General features: G+C 34.6%; 1 protein-coding gene across 2 annotated transcripts in view; it reads left to right on the forward strand.

The window, feature by feature from the left end:
• The first annotated feature begins 2,622 nt into the window (after positions 1–2,622).
• prlhr2a (prolactin releasing hormone receptor 2a) overlaps positions 2,623–21,267 on the forward strand; it is a 35,874-nt gene continuing 17,229 nt past the window's right edge. Inside the window, exons 1-2 of one of the 2 annotated variants that reach the window (XM_087263855.1) lie at positions 2,623–2,680; positions 16,213–16,705. In XM_087263855.1, the coding sequence (XP_087119981.1) occupies positions 16,236–16,705 (470 nt within the window). In that variant the 5' untranslated portion in view covers positions 2,623–2,680; positions 16,213–16,235. 2 annotated transcript variants of the gene reach the window in all.

Consider the following 21,267-nt stretch of genomic DNA (forward strand, 5'->3'; position numbering starts at 1 on the left):
TACACTTTATTCAACGAAATTGCTCTTTCGACCTCTGAGTTCAGCTCACCTCTCATTATTTCTTTGAACCGCAGCTCAGATTTGAAGTGATTTGTTCAAGAGCACTGTAGCTATATTTTTGCATCAAAAAAGCATCAAAAAAACATACTTAACCCAGACTACACAGACCAGCAAAATGTCAAATCTTTAGACCGGTTATATTACTACATACTCTACATTGAACTGTTTAGTTTTTTACTGCATCTGCTTTTATACTATTAACATAACACTGATGATTAAATATACTGTGATTGAAAGTATAAATTCCAGCAGACCAATAGCAACCAATGGCAATGATCCACAAATTAGACACTCCATAAAATGCGGACATAACAAGTATACAAAGAAGCATGTTAAGTTCAGTGTGAAACCTCTGCATATGAATAATTAGGGCTATTTTTGTAACCTCTGGTAATCAAATGACACATTTAAAATCCATGGTGTTTCAAGGCCAGAGTGTTAACCTGTCAATAAATAGTAAATTCTCAGTAAATACAGCAACGCACATGAGAAGTCCATTCTGTGAGCGTATACCATGGAGACACGCAAAACTGACAAGCTGAAAAAAAAACTCCAGATTTAACAAAAAATCAGCAATTGTATTTGTTTAACAGCCTTTTGTGATCTGAATGTAGACATTAATTAAAGCAGAGAATGAGGATTTGAGTATATATTCTATTGTGTCTGTTCCTAATATTCATTCATTTTCTTTCGGCTCAGTCACTTTATTTCCAGAGGAAACCTAAGCCAACATGGGGAGACATTTCACACAAAAATGCCTGTTTATAACATTAAACCATCATATTATTTCAAAAGACTTGTAGTAGTCATATGGAATATAACAATAATATTAAAATATATTATAATTATTTTGAATGGAAAAAAACTAAATCAATAAATGAAAAAAGGCATTGACTGAGCATATTAGAAATACTCACAATTTTCTTTTTGTTTTACCCCTTGCTTAAATGGATAGTTCAAGCCCAATAATTAAAATTTTTGTCATCATTTACTATTCCCAACCTTGACTTATGCTGTGTTGAAAATAGAATTAAACAAGTTACTTCATTTCACAGTATTTTTTGTATGATGTATGTCAATGGTAACCAGCTAGCAACATTCTTTAAAAATAAAAAATAAAATAAAATAAAAATAATAATAATAATAATAATTTATACAGTTGAAGCCAGTCAGAATTATTAGCCCCCTTCGATTTTTTTTCTTCTTTTTAAAATATTTTCCAAATGATGTTTAACAGAGCAAGGACATTTTCACACTATGTCTGATAATATTTTTTTCTTCTGAAGAAAGTCTTATTTGTTTTATTTCAGCTAAAATAAAAGCAGTTTTGAATTTTTTTATGAACCATTTTAGGGACAAAATTATTAGCCCCTTTAAGCTATATTTTTTCTCGATAATCTACAGAGCAAACCACTGTTATACAATAACTTGCCTAATTCCCCTAACCTGCCTAGTTAACTTAATTAACCCAGTTAAGCCTTTAAATGTCACTTTAAGCTGTATAGAAGTGTCTTGTAATATATCTAGTGAAAAAAAAATATTTACAGACATCATGGTAAAGATAAAATAAATTGATTATTAGAAATGGGTTATTAAAATTATTATGTTTAGAAATGTGTTGAAAAAGATCTTCTCTCGGTTAAACAGAAATTGGGGAAAAATTAACAAGCATTCTAATAATTTAGGGGGGCTAATAATTCTGACTTCAACTGTATATATATATATATATATATATATATATATATATATATATATATATATATATATATATATATATATATATATATATATATATATATATATAAGGAAGTGTAAATCTGATTGTCAATGATAAAATATACATCTGACATTGCCATAAGGAATCCATGCTATGATTGTAGTGCTTTGTGACATAAATACATGGCTGCTGGAACAATACAACGTCTACAGATGAAACCATAATTGGTTTGAAAAGCCTTTCAATTACAAGCTATATATTATGTATTTTCAAGTTGACTTGACCACATTCAAGCTCCACGAACCAATATGATTTGATATCAGTCTTTTTGAATTTATGTATGCAGCCAGTAGTAACATCAGAAAACGATGGATTGCATTTTATGAAAGTTGAAGTGTCTGTTCTTCACTTAAAGCCATCACGTTATTTCAGGAGACTATAGTGCATGAGTCATGTGAAATACTGTGTAGGGCTTATTTTGTTCTCTGTGAAGCTGATGTAGGTAGTAAAAAAAAAGGCTTTTTAGTGTTTATTAATATCTTGTTCGTTTTTTTAGGAATATATATCTAACAAGGTCAAGGATATATATGTCATAACGTTTTTGAATTTTGTGGAAAATATACCAAATTAGTGAAACGTGAAAACAATTCACTACTTAGCTATACTGTACCTTACTTCGGGTTCATCGATAGTGTGAACAATCTCTGGAGATTTTTTTTTTCTTTAACTCACCCCAATGAAAAGTCTTGGTCTCACGCACATCACCCTGCCTCAGCAGTAGAGAGCACGCACTCACTCAGGTCCGGTAGCGCAAAGATAAACAAGCGCGCGCGAGTCCACTGATTGAGAAACTGCACATCCACGAGGAGGGATAACAACTAAACCATATCTCCGTTTCATAAGGTGAGGCATATCTTTCGTTTTATTCCTCAGAGTCAGTTCATGCATGCATTTTCCATGCTATAGCCTGTGATTGAACATAACTGACTGTTAAAATAGTCAAACTTTCCAGCAAAGCGAAATCAATTTATGATAAATATGATATCAGTAGCATATTTTATTAAGACGATGTAGCCTAATATACTAATTAAGGCATGCATTTACGTGATGCCTACTTTGTCATTACAACAATGATGAGCTATGACGAAATTAGTATACAAATTGAATTGGCGAATAATTTGAGTTTGAAGTTAAATGGGTTCAGTGCTTTTAGCTTAAGAACAGTAAACCTACACATCACGTAGTCTACATTTTTGTAAATGAAAGGAAATCGCATTTCTGTTATTGAGATTATTATAAGCGATCATTTTTTGCTCCTCACTTTGAGTCCCTCTGTCATTTCTTTCAGATTAACCATTTGCGGACCGACATAACCTGTCATTTTATTACACATGAAATAACCATTTGATTTGTTTGAATATTGTCATTAATTTTAATTAAGTAATTTATTTATTTAATTTGCTTTTAAGAAATACTGTATTTTAGTTAACTTCACGTGTTTGCATATAGCCTACAGTATGTATTGTATACAGTATGTACAGTGTGCACTGTATGCATGTATGTACAGTGGTGGACAAAAATATTATTTTATTATTATTATTATAACCCTAGTATTTTCACAAGCTATTTAAAATCAGTTCTATTTTTTGTTGTAGTTAGTCAGTATTTATACATTACTTGTAATTGCTTTTTTCATTACATGTAATAGTTATTACATTTTGGGCTAATAGTTTACATTAATTGTAATAATCCAGACAAATATTGACTTGTTCAGAGTCTGACAGCAGTCAGTGCCTCACCCAGATATCTGATCTCTGTACAGCTGTTTTGTTCATTCATTCATTCATTCATTCATTCATTCATTCATTCATTCATTCATTCATTCATTCATTCATTCATTCATTCATTATTTTTGTATACCCTGTATAGAACAATTATTCAGTGCACTGTACCCTGTAAGTTTCTGTGTGTGGTTGTAGCACTACTGGTGCAATGTTTAAGAAATTGTGCAATTTCTGGAATGTAACATATATACAGTATATGGATATGTGGATTTCTACCTGGATTTGCAATATGCTTCGATGCAATCCTTTGATGTGATAAAACGTGTGACGTTTAGAGAAATTTATCATCGCTATTTTTATTCCTGAAAAAAGATAAGCAGACCTCTTTAAGCAACGCCTTCATGTATGCATCAGTAGAAATAATTTAAAGCTCATCACTTATTCTTAGAAGATATGGCATTAAGAGGATAATTCAACCAAAAATGAAAATGTAATTACTACAGTATATACTCTCCCTCAGGTAGTTTCTTTCTTCTTTTGGACCAAAAAAAAAGATATTTTGGAAAAGGTGAAAACCTGTAATCATAGCATAGTTTGAAAAAACAAATATTATGGAAGTCAGCAGTTCTTCAAAATATCTTCTTTTGTGTTCAACAGAAGACACTAAAACAGGTTTGGAACAAGTGAAGGCTGAGTAAATGATGAGAGAAGTTTCAATTTTGTGCGAAACAGCAACCCCTTTAAAATGTTTTGTTTCTGTTCATCTGAATCTGTATACTACACATCTCAATCTTTGCTGGGGGAAGTTGTTAAAACTTACAACTACAACAAAGTGATTTACTCACTGCTTTCCATCACCTGATTCACAACAAATACCTGGAATGAAAATGAATGTGTTCAACTAGACAAAGGATGTCTTTGAAAAGGTCTTTTCTGACAGATCGATCAATTTCTTCTCATTCGATCAATTTCATTTGCCTTTAAAGTGAAAACAAAACTAGTTTGAAAGCGAGAGTTGTTGCATGAACAATGCATGCTGACATATAATTGATCAATGGCCTTGTGTTTCTTTGGTGGTGTTAGTTAATTGTAAAGCTGATGAGCTGGAAGGAAAAAGCATTGCTCTAGAAAATACTTCAATTGTGCCAAAAACAACTTTGCCAGAACTGTATTCAGAGCTGAGGTTCTCATAGCAAATTCTGGTGATCCACCACTGTGTACATTTTGTATGTCTTGTTTTATTTTATACACATACATCGCTGCTAATGAACTGATGATCTGAATCAGGTTTGTTAAATAAAAAAAGGAATATGCAAAGTGGTGTCCCTAAATGGATTTGAGAAACACTATAGAGGATTAAAATCCTTTTGGAATCAGAATTAACAAAGTGCATTAGCATGCATTACTTTTTTCTAAATTAATCAAAGTTAAGCCACAAGAGGAATGTTTTGTTTGTTGTTTTGTTTTGTTTTTTAGATAAATGTTTGGCCTTTTACTGTGATAGAACAGTAATCAGACAGAAAGTGAAGTTGGACATACAGAGAGATCCATGACCTGCCTTAAACTCACAGAATATATGTTTCGGCACTGTTGGTGCATAATCCTTGACCCTATTGGTGCAGACATGGTTTGGTAATCTTTAATCAGAATTGCTTCTGCCATGCATTCAGTCTCTGATAACATTAGTTTCTTGGGTAGAGTATCATTAACCACTCCTTTAATAATGTTATTTTGCTGTAGGGTCAGCGCTAGGGAATACCTAATGAGGGGGTCGCGATGTGTCACTAGGGGGCTGCCTTTGGGTGTGGGGTTGGGGGGTAAATGTTACTTCATCAGAAGCACAAAAATAAATAGCTCAAGCATCTCACTAAATTTACAGCATTCATTCTTAAGTTTTTATTTTCATTTTCTCCTATTACATATATATGCATGTGTTCAGATTACCTGAGGGTGTGGCTGTGTGCTCTCATGTCTATTGTTTGACCACAGGAATGCCTCTACTTCGCTAAAGCTAAAATATTTGTACAATCATACCTGATGCTATTGAGCACATAAAGCACATTGCAAAAGCAATAACTTTAAGCAGCATTTCTGTTTTTAAGCAACAAGAGGAGGGCACAGTGGTACTGAGTTCTTGTGGTTTAAATTGAGTTAGGGGAGGGGGTGCTTACCTGATCTGGCCTAGGTGGTCAGGCTGGCCAACTGCTTTTGCACACCACTGTATATTGTTATATAATAAAGTTAGATATACCCGAAAAATAAATTCTATACTGTAGAGATACATATGTGACAGCGCATTCCACAAAAACTCAATAAATATCAATTTTTAATAATAAAAAAAAATCATCATCAAAACCTGTCAGAGTTTCTGCCATTTCAACAGGATTTTACATCTTGGTTTTTTTTTTTTTTTTTTGGTTTTGAGACCTTGGAAAATGTCTTGATTTTTACTGTGAGATGTCAACATGTCTGGAACAATCAATGTATGTGTGTTCATGTGTTTATATTGATATTTAAATTGATTGAAATTATTTAATTGAAAAGGTAGTATATTGTGATATGGCGTCATGGTGGCACAGTGGGTAGCATGATCACCTCACAGCAAGAAGGTCATAGGTTCAAGCCCCAGCTGGGTCAGTTGACATTTTGTTGTGGAGTTTGCATGTTCTCCATGTCCATGTGGGTTTCCTTCAGTTTCCTCCACAGTCTGAAGACACATAGGTGAATTGGGTAAGCTAAATTGTCCATAGTGTATGTGTGTGAATGAGCGTGTATGGATGTTTCCCAGTGATGGGTTGCAGTTAGAAGGGCATCTGCTGTGTAAAACATATGCTAGATAAGTTGGCGGTTCATTCAGCTGTGACGACACCTGATAAATAATGCCGAAAAAGAAAATTAATTAATGAATATATATATTATTTGCTCAACAGTCTCACACACAATAAACTAACAGTATGATTTACAGCCTGGACAAGTGAATTATTAGTCCCTGGGGATATTTTGCATAGAAATCCCGAAATTTACAATAGGCACAAACTGAGCAAAAAAAATATGATTGAAAAGTAAAATGCTACATGTATATAGGACACTAATTTCACCAGCGTCACACAATAAATTAACTACTATAGTCAACCAATTTCTTCAGTTCGGATCCAAATCCAACCGAAGAAGGTAATTAAATGTGTTGCTTAGAAATGCACAAAGGAAAATTATTTAGCTTTGGAGATATATATATGTGTATATATGGAGATATATATATAGCATGGAGATATATATATGTGTATATATATGGGTGACGCAGTGGTGCAGTAGGAAGTGCTGTTGCCTCACAGCAAGAAGGTCGCTGATTCGAGCCTTGGCTAGTTGGTGTTTCTGTGTGAAGTTTGCATGTTCTCCCTGCATTCGCGTGGGTTTCCTCCTGGTGCTCAGGTTTACCCCACAGTCCATGCAGTACAGGTGAATTGGATTGGCTAAATTGTCCGTAGTGTATGAGCGTGAATGCGTGTGTGTGTGGATGTTTCCCAGAGATGGGTTGCACTGCGTAAAAACGTGCTGGATAAGTTGGCGGTTCATTCTGCTGTGGCCACCCTGGATTAATAAAGGGACTAGGCTGAAAAGAAAATGAATTTATATATATATATATATATATATATATATATATATATATATATATATATATATATATATATATATATATATATATATATTTCTGTGTAATCATATCTCAACCTTAGGGGCATTTCTATTCCTTTTGGTGGAATTTTTAAGAAAGAAACTCAAGGGTCTAGACCAATACTAGTTACTATTTTTTTCCATTGCTTTTTTCCTGCAGTCAGCTTTCTTATTCTTATTCGTTATGGTTTGAGCATGTAATGCATCATAGAAATGAAAAAGGCCCTCACACAAGGTGTAATATTAAACTAGGCATATAACAATAAAAGGCAAAACGACACATTGCTACTAGAAAATGAAGTTATTATGCCCTGATGGAAATTCTCGGTTGTGATTTTTAATGTTATAGCCCTATTCTAATAAAGTTTTTAATAGGGCCCTGGTTTTCTTGTTTCATAGCCGCTGTTCCTCAAAAGACCACCTAATAGCTTTGAAGCAAACAGCTTTTTGCTAATAGAGCTTTGACATATTCTTTCAGCACAATAAGAAACTTGATATGTGATGTTTTGTATTAATTAATAACACATCTTTGTATAGGCGCTTTTATTTTCATTTGTATTTAAGCTGTTTCTCCTATTTGTTTCAGTTAGTTTGTACATCAAACTAGTCTATTGATAGAGCAAATGCAAGAACACTTACTCTGTTTTTGCACCAGTGCTCTTGCTCTAACGTGTGCCCTAAAGAACACCTCAATAGTTCCATTAGTCTGTTTCTAGCAGCCGAGTATAATTGAAACACCCACAGGGAGGGGACGCTACCACCCAGAGTGGTTTAAAGAAACTCACAGTATGCTGGAGGCTGGGAATAGCACATACCTCATAACACGCCTGCCTAATCATAATATAGATATCAAGAGCCATTTAATTCGTGTGCAACTCAGAAGCAGACAGTGTTGCATGTTTCTGCTCAATGTGTTATGATTATACAAGAAAAAAAGTGCTTCCATAAATATTTTGACAGAATTTCATGCGTCTACAGTATTGATATTAGTCTAAAATTGTGTTTGTAACAGCTGTCAATGAAGCTTGCTGCTGTTTATCATCCAGTTGTAAATTAACATCTCTTAAATTAACGCAATAAAGTGACAGTTTTTTCTTTGTCAATTTTTTCTTCTTCTTTTTCTATGGTTATATTTTTCAGTAAAATTAATTTATGACATTTTACTACAAATTATTATTGATATTAATATTATGTAATCCATCAAGAAAAAAAGTGAGTAAAATAATCAGAAAAATATCCAATATTTTAAAACAGCAGGTACTGGTTTAAATGGTTATAATGGCATAAATGATCTTTGACGTGAATCATTAAAATGGACTGTTTAAAAGAAATGATTCAGTGATATTAACATTTTCAAAGCTGTCACGGTTTTGTTAAAAAGGTGTAAAACAGAGAACCTTTTAACACTTGATGTATTAACTTTAAAAATACACTCAAACAAGTCGCATGGCAAGAAGGGAGCACAGAACAAACACACTGGCTTGGCCTTTAGAAAACTTAACTTGTAGAAATGAGTCTGGTATTTGTTTAATGTTGTTTAATTTCACTTTAAGTATGAGAGTAGAGAGAGGCGTGTGGGATCTGGAAAGGTCCATGAACCAGGACCTGAACTTAGTATGCACAATGTTAATTATAGAACTTTTCTCTTTCCTTTATTCAGCCAATTTATTCAATTCTTTTAAAGCAGTTCAATGAATGTGTTGCTTGGAAATACATAGAAGTGAATAATTGTGATTATATGTTTGCTTATATTGCTTAAATTTAATATATCTTATTATATATGTATATAAAAAAAACGTTTTATTTATTTTATTTATTTTTAAATTAAATTGCTTGTCATGCACGTTACAGTTGGGGGGTGGGGTGGGGGTGGTACGAAAGACCCACCCCTGACTGACAAGGGTCCAGATTTTGTCCCATTCATAACCTCATTTGTCCCATTTTGACTGCTTTGCCATCACACACTGTGAAAATAAACTATTGGATACTCTGTTGGCTCTAGTGACTTCAGCTAATCAGTTCTGCTCAATGCAAACAATTATTTTTCATGAGTCCAACATCCAGCTATGCGAGAAAACATACAATCTGACGTAAGACAAGTCATCTTACACTATTGACCTACTCTATTGTACTGTATTGTTTTTAACTAAAGAAATCATTTTACAATTAACTTTTACTCTTTATTCTTAACATTAAAAAATGACCAATAAAAAGGTGTAAGCACCTTTAGCACCAAAAGCACCTTTATTAAAAACAATTTAAACACTAATTTAGCTAAAGTTGTTATTGATGAATATTCAAATATACTGTTTTTTTTTTTCAAAATATGCTAAAATGTTGTGAAGCTCTACATTATTATTGTTGTTTAATTTTATTATTAGTTAAATAAATTCCGACCGAAAATTATGACTGAAGAAAGTTGAATGTGCTGGCCAGGGGTGCGTTTCCGAAAACCATTGCTAGTCAACTAAGGCTGCAAGTTCGCACATTGTTCGTTAATTTGGCAGTTCCCAAATCTATCCTTTCAACGAACATACACAAACTGCTTTGCAAACTTTTATGCTTGTAACTACACCTCTGGAGCTGTAGTTGGAAACATATGCCCCGTTTACACTGCCAGTTAAATGTGACCCAATTCCGATTTTTTGCTCATATGTGACACAGATCAGATCTGTGACCGTGTAAACACGAAAAAAATGCATGCATTCGGATATTCAGAGATCGGTTTCTGGCCTCCTTCATATGTGGAATTAAATCAGATATAGATTGGATATGTGGCAATGCGACTGTCATGTAAAGAGGCAGATCAGATTTATTGAGGCATTCCACTCTGTACATCATTAAACTTGCGACAATGTGGTGTTCTTTGCGGTTTAATGACAGAAAGAAGAGCGTGTGTGGAGATGCCGACGCGGTAAATAATATCAGAGGAAACACAGAGGAGGAAAGTGATCAATCGCCACAATTTGCTCCCACCAGACCTGAGATCTTTCTCGTACCCACAAATTCCTCAGAATGGTGCAGGACATTATAAAGCATATAAACCATAAGCGCAAGCTGCGATAAGGGCCCTTTCCCACCTCTGCCTCAAAATCATTTTAAAGTTGGGCGAACTTTGTGTTGTAACTTTTGCTTTTTTTTTCTCTATTAATACACGCACTGCGGGCTACACATAGAATAACTTTATTCTCTCCAACACCAGTCCGCACACAGGCAAAGGCTACATCTTCAACTACACAGACACATCATGGCTATACATTACATAAACTGCGTGGGGGTAAATCTGGACTAAACCATTCACTGCTTATACTACACTTTGCATATTTCGCAGAGCTAAAAACAAGACAATTTCTTCCATCGTGGCTAGTGTGGCACAGCTGCTAGAACCCGCCTTTATGCATGCGCGACATTGTAAATTCTGTGGCAAGTGTAAACGCATGAATTGGATATGGGTCCCAATTAAAAGAACGTGTAAACACACAGGCAAACAAATCAGATATAGGCAACAAACCGGAATTGGGCATCAAGACCTGACAGTGTACTGTAAATGTGACCATAGTTCCTGACTTTGTTCTATTCCCAGTGATACCCCTGCACCCTATTCATTTAGAACATTCTAACATTTAAACTTGGATTTATAAAAAAAAAAAAAAAAAAAAAGATTAAAGTCATCTCTCTAAGGTGTAATTTGCTTTTCAAAGTATTTTTACAGTTCAGTTTTAGCGATCTTTATGTTTACCTTTGTGTTCCCTTCGCAGTGCACTGTGAAAACATTGATGCATTTTCAACACAGCCATGGTTCATGACGGAAGCTATGGGTGACCTATTATTTAAAAAGGGAATTTATGTTACATCTCCAAAGCTTGTGAAAACAAAAAAACATAGCATACTTTAATGCTTTTCATATATAAGTATCTGTACTGTATTTGACATGGACAGTAGGTTAGAATATTTCTGCAGTAGTTTGCATGTGTCAAATTGTAAAAGTAGACTTAAAAAAATAATAAAAATAATCATCATCATCATCATCATCATCATCATCATCATCATCAATATTATTAAAGTAGGATTTTTTCATTTCAAATAAATAATAAATATTACATTTAATTTTTTAATAAATAGACTCTTTACTTTTTTATTTATATAATTTATATATGATATTAGAATACGTTTTAGCTTTTTTAAGGGATTTTAAGTTTTAAAATAGAATATGTAATGTTCTCAATGATATTTGTAAAGGAAACATCAGCCCTATATGTGCCATTTACATATATTTCAATTATTATGAAAAACATATGCATGTTTTTACCAAAACTAATATTGTTTTTTTTTTGTTTTTTTTGCATGTGCGTGTAAAACAATATAATTTGCGCAAAGAAATTATGTTCATCTCTAAAGAAGTTGTTACTCCACCACGTTTAGAGCATCAAAATAGGCGTTTTACATTATAACTAAAGTGGCTTAAACGATGGATCTGCGACAGAAACTACAGGTTTTGGGAAACACTTGTCACTACATCATTCTTTTTCCAAATGGATGCATCTTACTAGGATAGATCAGTCGTGAGTTATGTCGTTGTTTGTGAAACACACCCCAGTTTGTTATTTGCCTAATAAATGACAATAGGCTATGCTTTTCAATTTAAAACTTTAACAGATTCCTAATTTTAATAATATAAATTTCTATTTCAAAAATAAGCATTTATTTATATTTCTTTATTCTAAATTTTAAGGACACATTGTGGACCATCAAAAAAATGTGGTTATGGTGACGATCCGGCAAGTAAATCCAGCTAAAAGTAGTGCTTAAAATGTCAATAAATCATATAATTAAATATAAAATAAGGCAAATAACTCCAAAAAGGTCAACCTTTTGATCAAAAAGAAGCACTCTTTTCAGCAGGCTGGCTACAGGCCTGCTTGTTTTGCAGTCATTTTACATTTATTTTGGTGGTATTTTTGAGAAAATCATAGAAATAAAAAAGGCACATATGATGTCATACATTATTACAATTGTATACTGTAAAACCCAACAGTTATCTTTATTAAATGAAATGAGTGTAATTAATTTAAAATTGACTGAAAGTTAATTCTATTCATTTGAAAAGTTTTGAACTCAGTGTTAAAGGTAATTAGTTAATTAAATACCTCATTACTTCAACTTAACTGGAGTAAGTTCACGATACTCATATAGTTTAGTTTTTAACTCAAATGGTTTGTAGCATTCGGTTGCCTCAAACGGTTTGAGTTGCCTTAACTTATTGGGTTTTACAGTACTCAGTTGGTTTGAGTTCTCTTCATTTATTGGGTTTTACTGAGCTCAAATTGCTTTGTTTACTTAAATGGATTGAGTTAACAGTACTCATTAGGATTAGATTTTGAACGTTACTGGTTTGTTGCAATCAGTTTCCTCAAATGGTTTAAGTTTCCTTAACTTTTTGGGATTCACAGCGTATGATGTTAACGACTAATGTTGACAAACGGTTTCTTTTTAACACTTAAGTCTGTGTGTCAAGAAGGCAGCACAAATAAGCACACTAGCAAGGTCTTTTAGAAACTTAATGTGTAAAGATTGTTTTGGTATTCGCTTAATGATGTCCAGTGAAGGGTTGTTAATTGATTGATCATCTTATTGGACAAGAGGACACCCTGGGGCATCTCTTCCTGAAATGTGCTTAATAAAGGCTAGAGCTCGCTAAATATGTTGACATTTTAGAGTGCTTCTCAAATAGAAGGATGTATAGTGAGGATGTATCCTTCCTTGACCAGTCTTTCTAACCGTACGTTCATACCGAAAGCGGCGAGTGCGTCCAAGGTCGCTCTGGCCGCCCTGGCGACAACGCTCTTTGCCTTCAGCTCCTGCGGCGAGAGCGTCAAAACTCGCTACATTGATCTCATGTTTAAAGGAGCCGTTGCAGCATATCAGTTACATTCCTGCATAAAACATGTTTCTAGCGTGAAAATGTTGCGCACTTCTTATCAAATTCATACAACAATGGAAGATCAAGTTGCGTGAGGTGTGGCTTTGCTCTAATTATCCAATATGTGTCCATATGTCTGAAATATCCTGAAGCAGCAATACTGTTTTGTACTGTCACATCGCGTGAGATTCCCGCTTTTTTAAGATAAATTTATATAACATTAATGAACATCAGTAGCTCGCCAGTAACTTATTTAATGTATGTTCCTGTAGGAAAAAAATTGTAAATAATTGGAAATCCGGCGACCGCAATAATCAAACCCTTGGGAACAATTGTGGTTGGAACCAAAGTTCACTGGTCTGTGCTCTCTGAACTGCTATCAAGCGATGGACGTCTTCATTCTGATTGCTTGCCGCCGAACCGCGTCATAGCTCATTACCATAAAGTTGACTTCATTTCAACTCTCCTTGACGCTCACACCGGCGAAGACGCGCCGCGCTGCTCCTCGCCGCTTATCACCGCCTTTCGCCGCCGGCTCTCATTGAAAATGAATGACTTCCGGCTACTTTGACGCTCTCGCTGCTTTCGGTGTGAACGTACGGTAAGGTTTCTAGGCTAGTATTTCTCAGCATTAAGTGCTAAAATTAGATCTGATAAGTATACATAGCTAAAGTCTGTCATACATTTTTAGATCCTGGAACAAATATATTATTGAAATTATAATTTCAGACAGTAAATGTATATATATATATATATATATATATATATATATATATATATATATATATATTTATCCAATACAATAAAGGCATCTATGGTGTGATGATTATTTACAATTTTGAACTTTTGATGTTTTTATGCACTATAAAATTAAACTGAACAAGCTACCAACTCAGGATTATTCAGTGTTAGATGCCTATAGACTGGGGGGATGACATGGCAGCATGGATATGCAGTTTTAATATGCATCCTTGCAATTGACAAGCATAGATTTATCATTCTGATGAAAATTAAATAGATCAAACATGGCAATTTTATTTCTGTCAAAACATGTTTAATCTGTGAAGCGTGATGTTGTTTAATTCCAAGCTTCATTTGTCTTATCTGTCTACCATTCAAGGGGTGCAATTGAGAGGGTAAAATATTGAAGACGACAATCACAGTAAAATACAAATTTGAGAAACAAATGAATTGAGCAGTCTCCTACTCTTGTAACAACTGACTGATTGGTAAAGAGAGAGAAAGAAAATACACACAAAAAAACAATCTCTGCTTTTTAGTAGCTTGTTACAGGAAAGACCAAAGAGCATTTATGAGTAATCTATGAACCATTTACTCACTTAATTAGAGGGGGAACTAGCGAATGAGCTTCATTAGCATTTCAATAGCAACATAGTGAAGCCCATGTGTGATTGCAGCCGCGATGCATCTTTGAGAAAAAGAAAAAAAATCATGCTGGCTTTCATTAGTCTCCTTTAGAGTTTCTGTTTACTGCTGTTTGTATTGAGAGAGCCTATTGTATATTCAGGAAAACAGACAAAATCTCACGTCACGCTGATTCGTTTTGATGAGAGGACTGCAGAAAGCAGTTTTTAAGAGGCAAGTCTAGATTGTAATAAAAGGCTTTTAGGAGTGATTTCCGCATCTCTACTGTTCAGAAGTACCTCTGTGAGGAAAGTGATTTGGTATAGAGAACAGGAAGTTTCAGGGAAAAAATTGTGCCTGTGTGCTCATTAAAGTTCGAAAAAGTCACTTCATTATATGTGTCAGCCTAACTTTAATGATGAAATAGCACCAATATGGTGAAAACTGCATGTTTGGCACCACACACCCACACAGATCATACTTGAGTGGCTTTCTTTCATCTCACACACTGTAAAAAATTACTTATTTTTTTTTAAGTTTCTTTTCCACTCCAAATATCAAACAATTCCTAAATCAAGAGGTGTTTTCCAGACAAGTAAAAGAGATTTCTTGTTTCAAAAATCATGTCAATTAAGGGAGTTTTTTCCTTAAAGCAAGCTAAATATTCTGCCACTGGGGTAAGCAAAATAATCTTGTTTTCCCTATCACAATACCCAGCGCAATAAAGCGCAAGATGTGTTTGGTGTGATTTTTTTGCTATTTTCCGACCAGCGCAACCTTATTTTTCATGTTTCACGCAAAAAGTTTTTGTGAAATGTGTTGTGAAATGTTTAGCAAAAAAATATCATTTGACTTTTGTTAAAGTATTTTTTACTCTTTATTGTAAATGGAAAAGGTGCATATACACAAAAATAATTTTTTTTTAAAATCATTGTTTAAAAATGTATTTAATGTTTTATATTTACTGAAAATAAATTGACACATTTTGGATACAGCAAAATGCCTTTAAAAAGTTCTTGAAGGAACACATTTGACACTGTTAAGGTCCATAGGGTCTTATAACTGTGGTACCTTCATAGATCAGATTTGTACCTTTGATGAAGGTACAATATTGTATCTGAAGTTTTAAACCCCAATACATTTAACAACCAGGTACATTTTGGTTTTCCATGGTATACAAATCATGTCCTTAAAGGTACAAACTGCAATGGTACAAATTGTACAGGTATAAATGGCAATGGTACAATTGTTTCGTTGTCTTAAGGTACAATTATGTTCCATAAAAAGGTACTGCCCCAGTGACAAGGGTTTGAACCTTCTTTGGTATAACACTGTACCATTTTTTCAGAGAGTGTAAGGTAAACAAAATAATCTTGTTTTCGTTATGAAATACCCAATTGGCAGGATATTTCTTTTTTCTTGTAATAAGGAAAAACTCACTTAATTTAAACACATTGGTTCTGAAAACAAGATAATATTTTTTACTTGTCTTGGAAACGCTCGTTGATTTAAGAATGTTTAGATATCTGAATTAGAAACAGGACAAAAACTGAGTAAGAAAAAGTTTTGTTTGCAGTGCAGACATTTCAGCCAATCCATTACTGGTATAAAATGCAGCTAATGAGTTCACTTTAAAAAAGCAAACCAAAACATATCCCTTTCCTTATTAATATGGCACAACTGTCACCCTTCAGGTCTCTAAAAGCAGTTTTCCAGGATGGATGGCTGTGGTGGAGAATGGCTCAGCACTCCTGTAGCCTCGTCTTGCCTGGAAAACGTCACAATGGAGAATTCCAGTGTTGGGCGAATCTATGAAGTCATGCTGCAATCAACCAACTCGACTAAACGCAATCCGCAGTTTGTTGGCGTGGAGCTCCTTCAGTCTTTTAAACCTCTCATCATCCCCTGCTATGCCCTTGTGGTCCTGGTGGGAGTTTTTGGGAACTACCTGCTACTTTACGTCATCTGCCAAACCAAAAAAATGCACAACGTAACCAACTTCTTCATCGGTAACCTGGCGTTTTCTGATATGCTGATGTGTGCCACCTGTGTACCCTTTACCCTGGCGTATGCGTTTAACCCTCGTGGCTGGGTGTTTGGAAGATTCATGTGTTACTTGGTGTTCCTCATTCAGCCTGTGACGGTGTATGTTTCAGTATTTACACTCACAGCCATCGGCGTGGACAGGTGAGTGATGTATTTCAATGTTGTTTCTCTTGACAGTGTGACTAATTAATATTTATATTTTTATTTTACCAACAATCTTTGGCATTTGTGCACACTTTGTGTAACAGATTGGTTCAGTTGATTAATTGTGCAGACTTCTCAAAAGTTACAAGTTTTTCATGTTTTTTTTAAAGAGTATCAAGACTTAATTTATGTTTAATTTAGAATACTTTTATGAAATCAAAATGAAATGAATTTTTATTGAAATCTTACAAAATGTAAACATTTTCATTGTCTCAGTGTCAAATGTTTACATTCTAATTTGGTTTCAACTTTCTTATTACTTAAAAAGTAATTTGTATTTAAAACCAACTGCTGTTATTTTAATTTAAAATTATTAAACAATTTTGAGAACAGCTTTCACTGCTGATCAGTTCGGTTTATTGCAAAAATAAAAAGTTTAATATTGGCATAATTTTGTAATAGTTTTTTTAATGCACATCTACACTCGCAGCATTGGGCAAAAACACAATAAAATGTATTTTAATTAAATACCAAATACTTTCATTTAAAGTGTATCAAAATAAACAGCATAAACAAAAAAAAAAAATTAAATTAATTATGAGGGAGCATGACATTTCTACGCAAACCTTTAATCAACTGACATATTTTGGATCGTTCCCACTGAGTGGTGTGGTATGATATGGTTTGGTAGGCTTTTATGGCTATTTCCACTGTACCAAAAAGTAAACCGTCTGGTACCGTACCACTTTTTGGGTACCTTTTTGGAAGGGCTCCTAGCACAAAAAAGGCATAACAAGATGTGCAGCTGAGCGCTATTGGTTTACAGAGATACGTCACTTGCCCGTGCATAAGCAGGAAAATGAAAACAAAGGAAGTAACATTTTTAAATACAGAGCTGAGACATTACATCGTAATAATATATACATATAATAACAACCCATGGTCGACCCGAGCTTGACAACCTTGTTGTCATCATTATGAACTGTCACAAAGCCAAGAAGAAGAGCACAATCTACTCTGTGCCATGTAGTTGTTTACAAGGTCATCTAAAGTATGAGCGGTTTCACTTTCTCCATAGAGCTCGCTGCACATCTATATTTGAAATAACAAACTTCATGACCTGAGGACAATAACATGCATGTGATTATTGAAGTGCTTCTGACATCCGATCCTTTCAGAAATGGGCAAACGCGAGAGGGAAGTGCTAAAAAACCAAGGAGAAGCCGGAAAAAACAAACGATGTTGCTGAAACGGCACAATTAATTGTTTCAGCAACATAAAACATGAACAAACTGCCACGTTTAACTATTATCATTACCTTTTGGACTATTATGAACTCGGAATGACAGAATTACTTTCTAACAGAGGTTACGTGTGCTGGTGAAGATTAAAGATACAGATGAGAGGTTTGCAATGACTGTAGGCTGTTTGTTGCATGTTGTTTTTGAAGCCAAATAAGAACTAAATGTATGCTGTGTGTAGTTTTTCTGTAATTGGTAACATATCAGAGACTGTAGGGGTCTGTATGTGTTCATATAGGTTACATTTATTTATTTATTTATTTATTTATTTTATATAATTGCAGACAATACAGTAGGCTTTTTCACACTATCATTGATCTGCATTTATTATAAAATTATGTTCATAGAAAGGTTAGTAATGCACATTTATACACAAGTATTTATGTGTATAAAACATCTTTTTTGTGAGAAGTGCTTCTCATATGATATGTGAACGACCTGTACAGCTTTACTCTGACATTTCCTCAAACAAGAATGACGTCGACTGAAACTTTTTGTTGTACACCATGCCTTTCATTGGTTTAATTTTGGCAGTGGAAAAGCAAGCCTGATAAAGGTGACCCGTACCGTACCGTACTGTACTATTCAGTGTAAACTGGCCATTTGGTCTATCTTTTCACCAATGCATTGACTCAGTTGATTATGCAAACAATGTTTAATAGCAGCAGCATCATCTGCTTGAGTTATGCAATAAATTTGACATATTCAACTATGTAACAGATCGGATATTTACAAATACCTGCAATCTACCAGATGAAGTTTAGTTTTAATAGCCAGTAGTTTAATGATTAACAGTTTGTGAATCACACATATTTGTATCCTAATTAGCACTGGCTCAGTGACAAACAAGTTAATTGATAAAAACAACGAATGGAACCTGAATCCATAGCAACTAGTTTCTTATTATAAATACTGCTAAAAAAAAAAAAAAAAAGGGGACTACCAAACAGCACAATGTAACTACAAGTTACTGTGCACAGGTCCACATTCATTCATTCATTTATTTTGGCTTAGACTCTATTTTAGAGGGAGTCATAGCGGAATGAATGGACAACTATTCAGTTATAGGTTTTATGCAGTGCATGCCCCTCCAGCCGCAACACAGTACTGGGAAACACCCATACACACCCATTCACAAACAAAGTGATACACTACGGTCGATTTAGTTTATTCAATTCTGAATTAACAATATTTTCAAAACTGTGAGAAGACTAAACTAAAGCCATCTTGTCCCCCAGCAGAAGTGCACAATTACATTTTATTTTATTATTTGTTGGTGAAACATTAGTGGCCTATCATTTTTGCATAGTACAGTACCTCATCTTATTTTAATGGCGTTTTGGCATATTATAGGGGTCTGGATGCAGACCTGGTGCATCTGAACTACATCAAATACTTTTTAATGCACTCACCTAACCCCACCCCTAACCCTATCCCTCACAGTGATGTCACTAGCTCCATCGAGTGCATTGTGTTTGACATTGCATCACTGAGATATGCAGCTTTTAGCATGCATCATCAAGGCCGCATCCAGATACTACTGCATTTGTCTGCCACTCTAACTGCTACATTTGTTGCAACACTTCCAATCTCTACAACCAGGGACTACCCAGACACACATTGTCATGTGATGTTAATATTAGGGTAGATTTAGGTTGCCACCACCTAAGGACAATTATTTCCAATAATGACGTGAAATGATGTTGAAGTTAATTTGTTGATTTTAGGTTCTGTTGGAAAGCGAGTCAAACGTCATAAACCATAAGCCAATATCATAAACCAACATCATATTGACGTCAAATACTATGGTTAATGTTCATACAATGTCAAGCTGTAACAACATTAGATGTTGATATTTTTTGTTTATAGGCTGCATTGGAAAGTTTACAAAATGCAACTTCTGTCTAACGTTGATCATTGACTTTGGCCTGATGTCGGGTTCTGACGTCAACCTATATTTCTTTTTTAAACAAATTGCAATGTCCCTAGATGTTGGGGTACAACGTCAATCTGACATCATGTTAACGCCCTGTGCCTGCTGTTTAGTTACAAATCAGCAGATTTGTCACAATTGCTCAGATTAGACCTTACTCCACATACAAAAAAGTAGAGTCCTGTGGTAAACACAGTAAATATGAGGGGGGAACTACATTTGAGCTAAGTAATAGTTTTTACTTAACATATTTGTGGGATAGCAATGGCTGATTTGTAGATAAACCCATCAAAGTTAAATTATGTAAGTTGTGTGTCTGTGTAGATATTTTTAATCCATGTTGTTGGTGATAATGTTTTAGTTGTTAGCTGTAAGGTGAGCAAGTTAATGGCAACAAGACTTTGGCTCAGCTGTATCACCAAACTCTTGGTTAGTTGTAACATCACAGAAACATCTCACCAACCACAAGCAAATGTAATTCTATTGATATGATTTAATTTCAGTATTCATATTGGTCTTGGAAAAGACCCAATGTAGTTTGTGTTCAGTGTTTTACATGTCCTTTTTTATGAAGCCTGCACACACAATTAGTGTTCAATTTTTGAAGCTGAAGCACACAGAGACACACACTAATACTACTAAAAGCTCAATGCTGAACAAAAAGTTTTCAAATCCAATTTTAGTGTTATAATTCTTATTTTATAATGTTACATCTCACCCTGTTGAAAATTCTAATGTCACACCTCACCCCAGGGTGTGTTACTATTAACCCAGACTCTGGGGTGGTTTATAGCATTTCACTCATTTTGTTTAAAGAGCCCATATTATACATGAAATAGGGTCATATCCTGGTTGTAAGGGTCTCCAACAACAGTCTAATATGCATGCAAGGTCAAAAAACACTTTCATGGTCTTATAATCTGCATTTATTTTTAGCTAATTATCCCAGCGACTCCTGTATGAATCGTCCAGTGATTCATTTGTTCCCAAACCCCTCCTTAGCGCGGAGCTAATCTGCGCTGATTGGACCGATGACAGTCTGTCGCGATTGGTCGACTGCCTTCAGTCAGAGAGGGAAATGGCCAATAGCTAATCAGCAATTTAAAAAGTAATCACAGTTCATACACGCTCGATAATGTAGGCGTGGATTTTAGCTGCCACACTATGGCGAGTGGATAGTGCCACGGATAACCGAACGAAGGAGACAGTCGTGTACTCGCCATACCACACACACACAAAAACACACACACACCTCCGGATGACAACGCTCCCGCTTCCGCCCGCACCCGCCAGGTTTTAGCCTGAGAACCCGCTCTGTTTTCTGC

This window comes from Danio rerio, chromosome 8, assembly GCF_052040795.2.
Source record: "Danio rerio strain M-AB ecotype USA chromosome 8, GRCz13ab, whole genome shotgun sequence".
Lineage (NCBI taxonomy): Eukaryota > Metazoa > Chordata > Actinopteri > Cypriniformes > Danionidae > Danio > Danio rerio.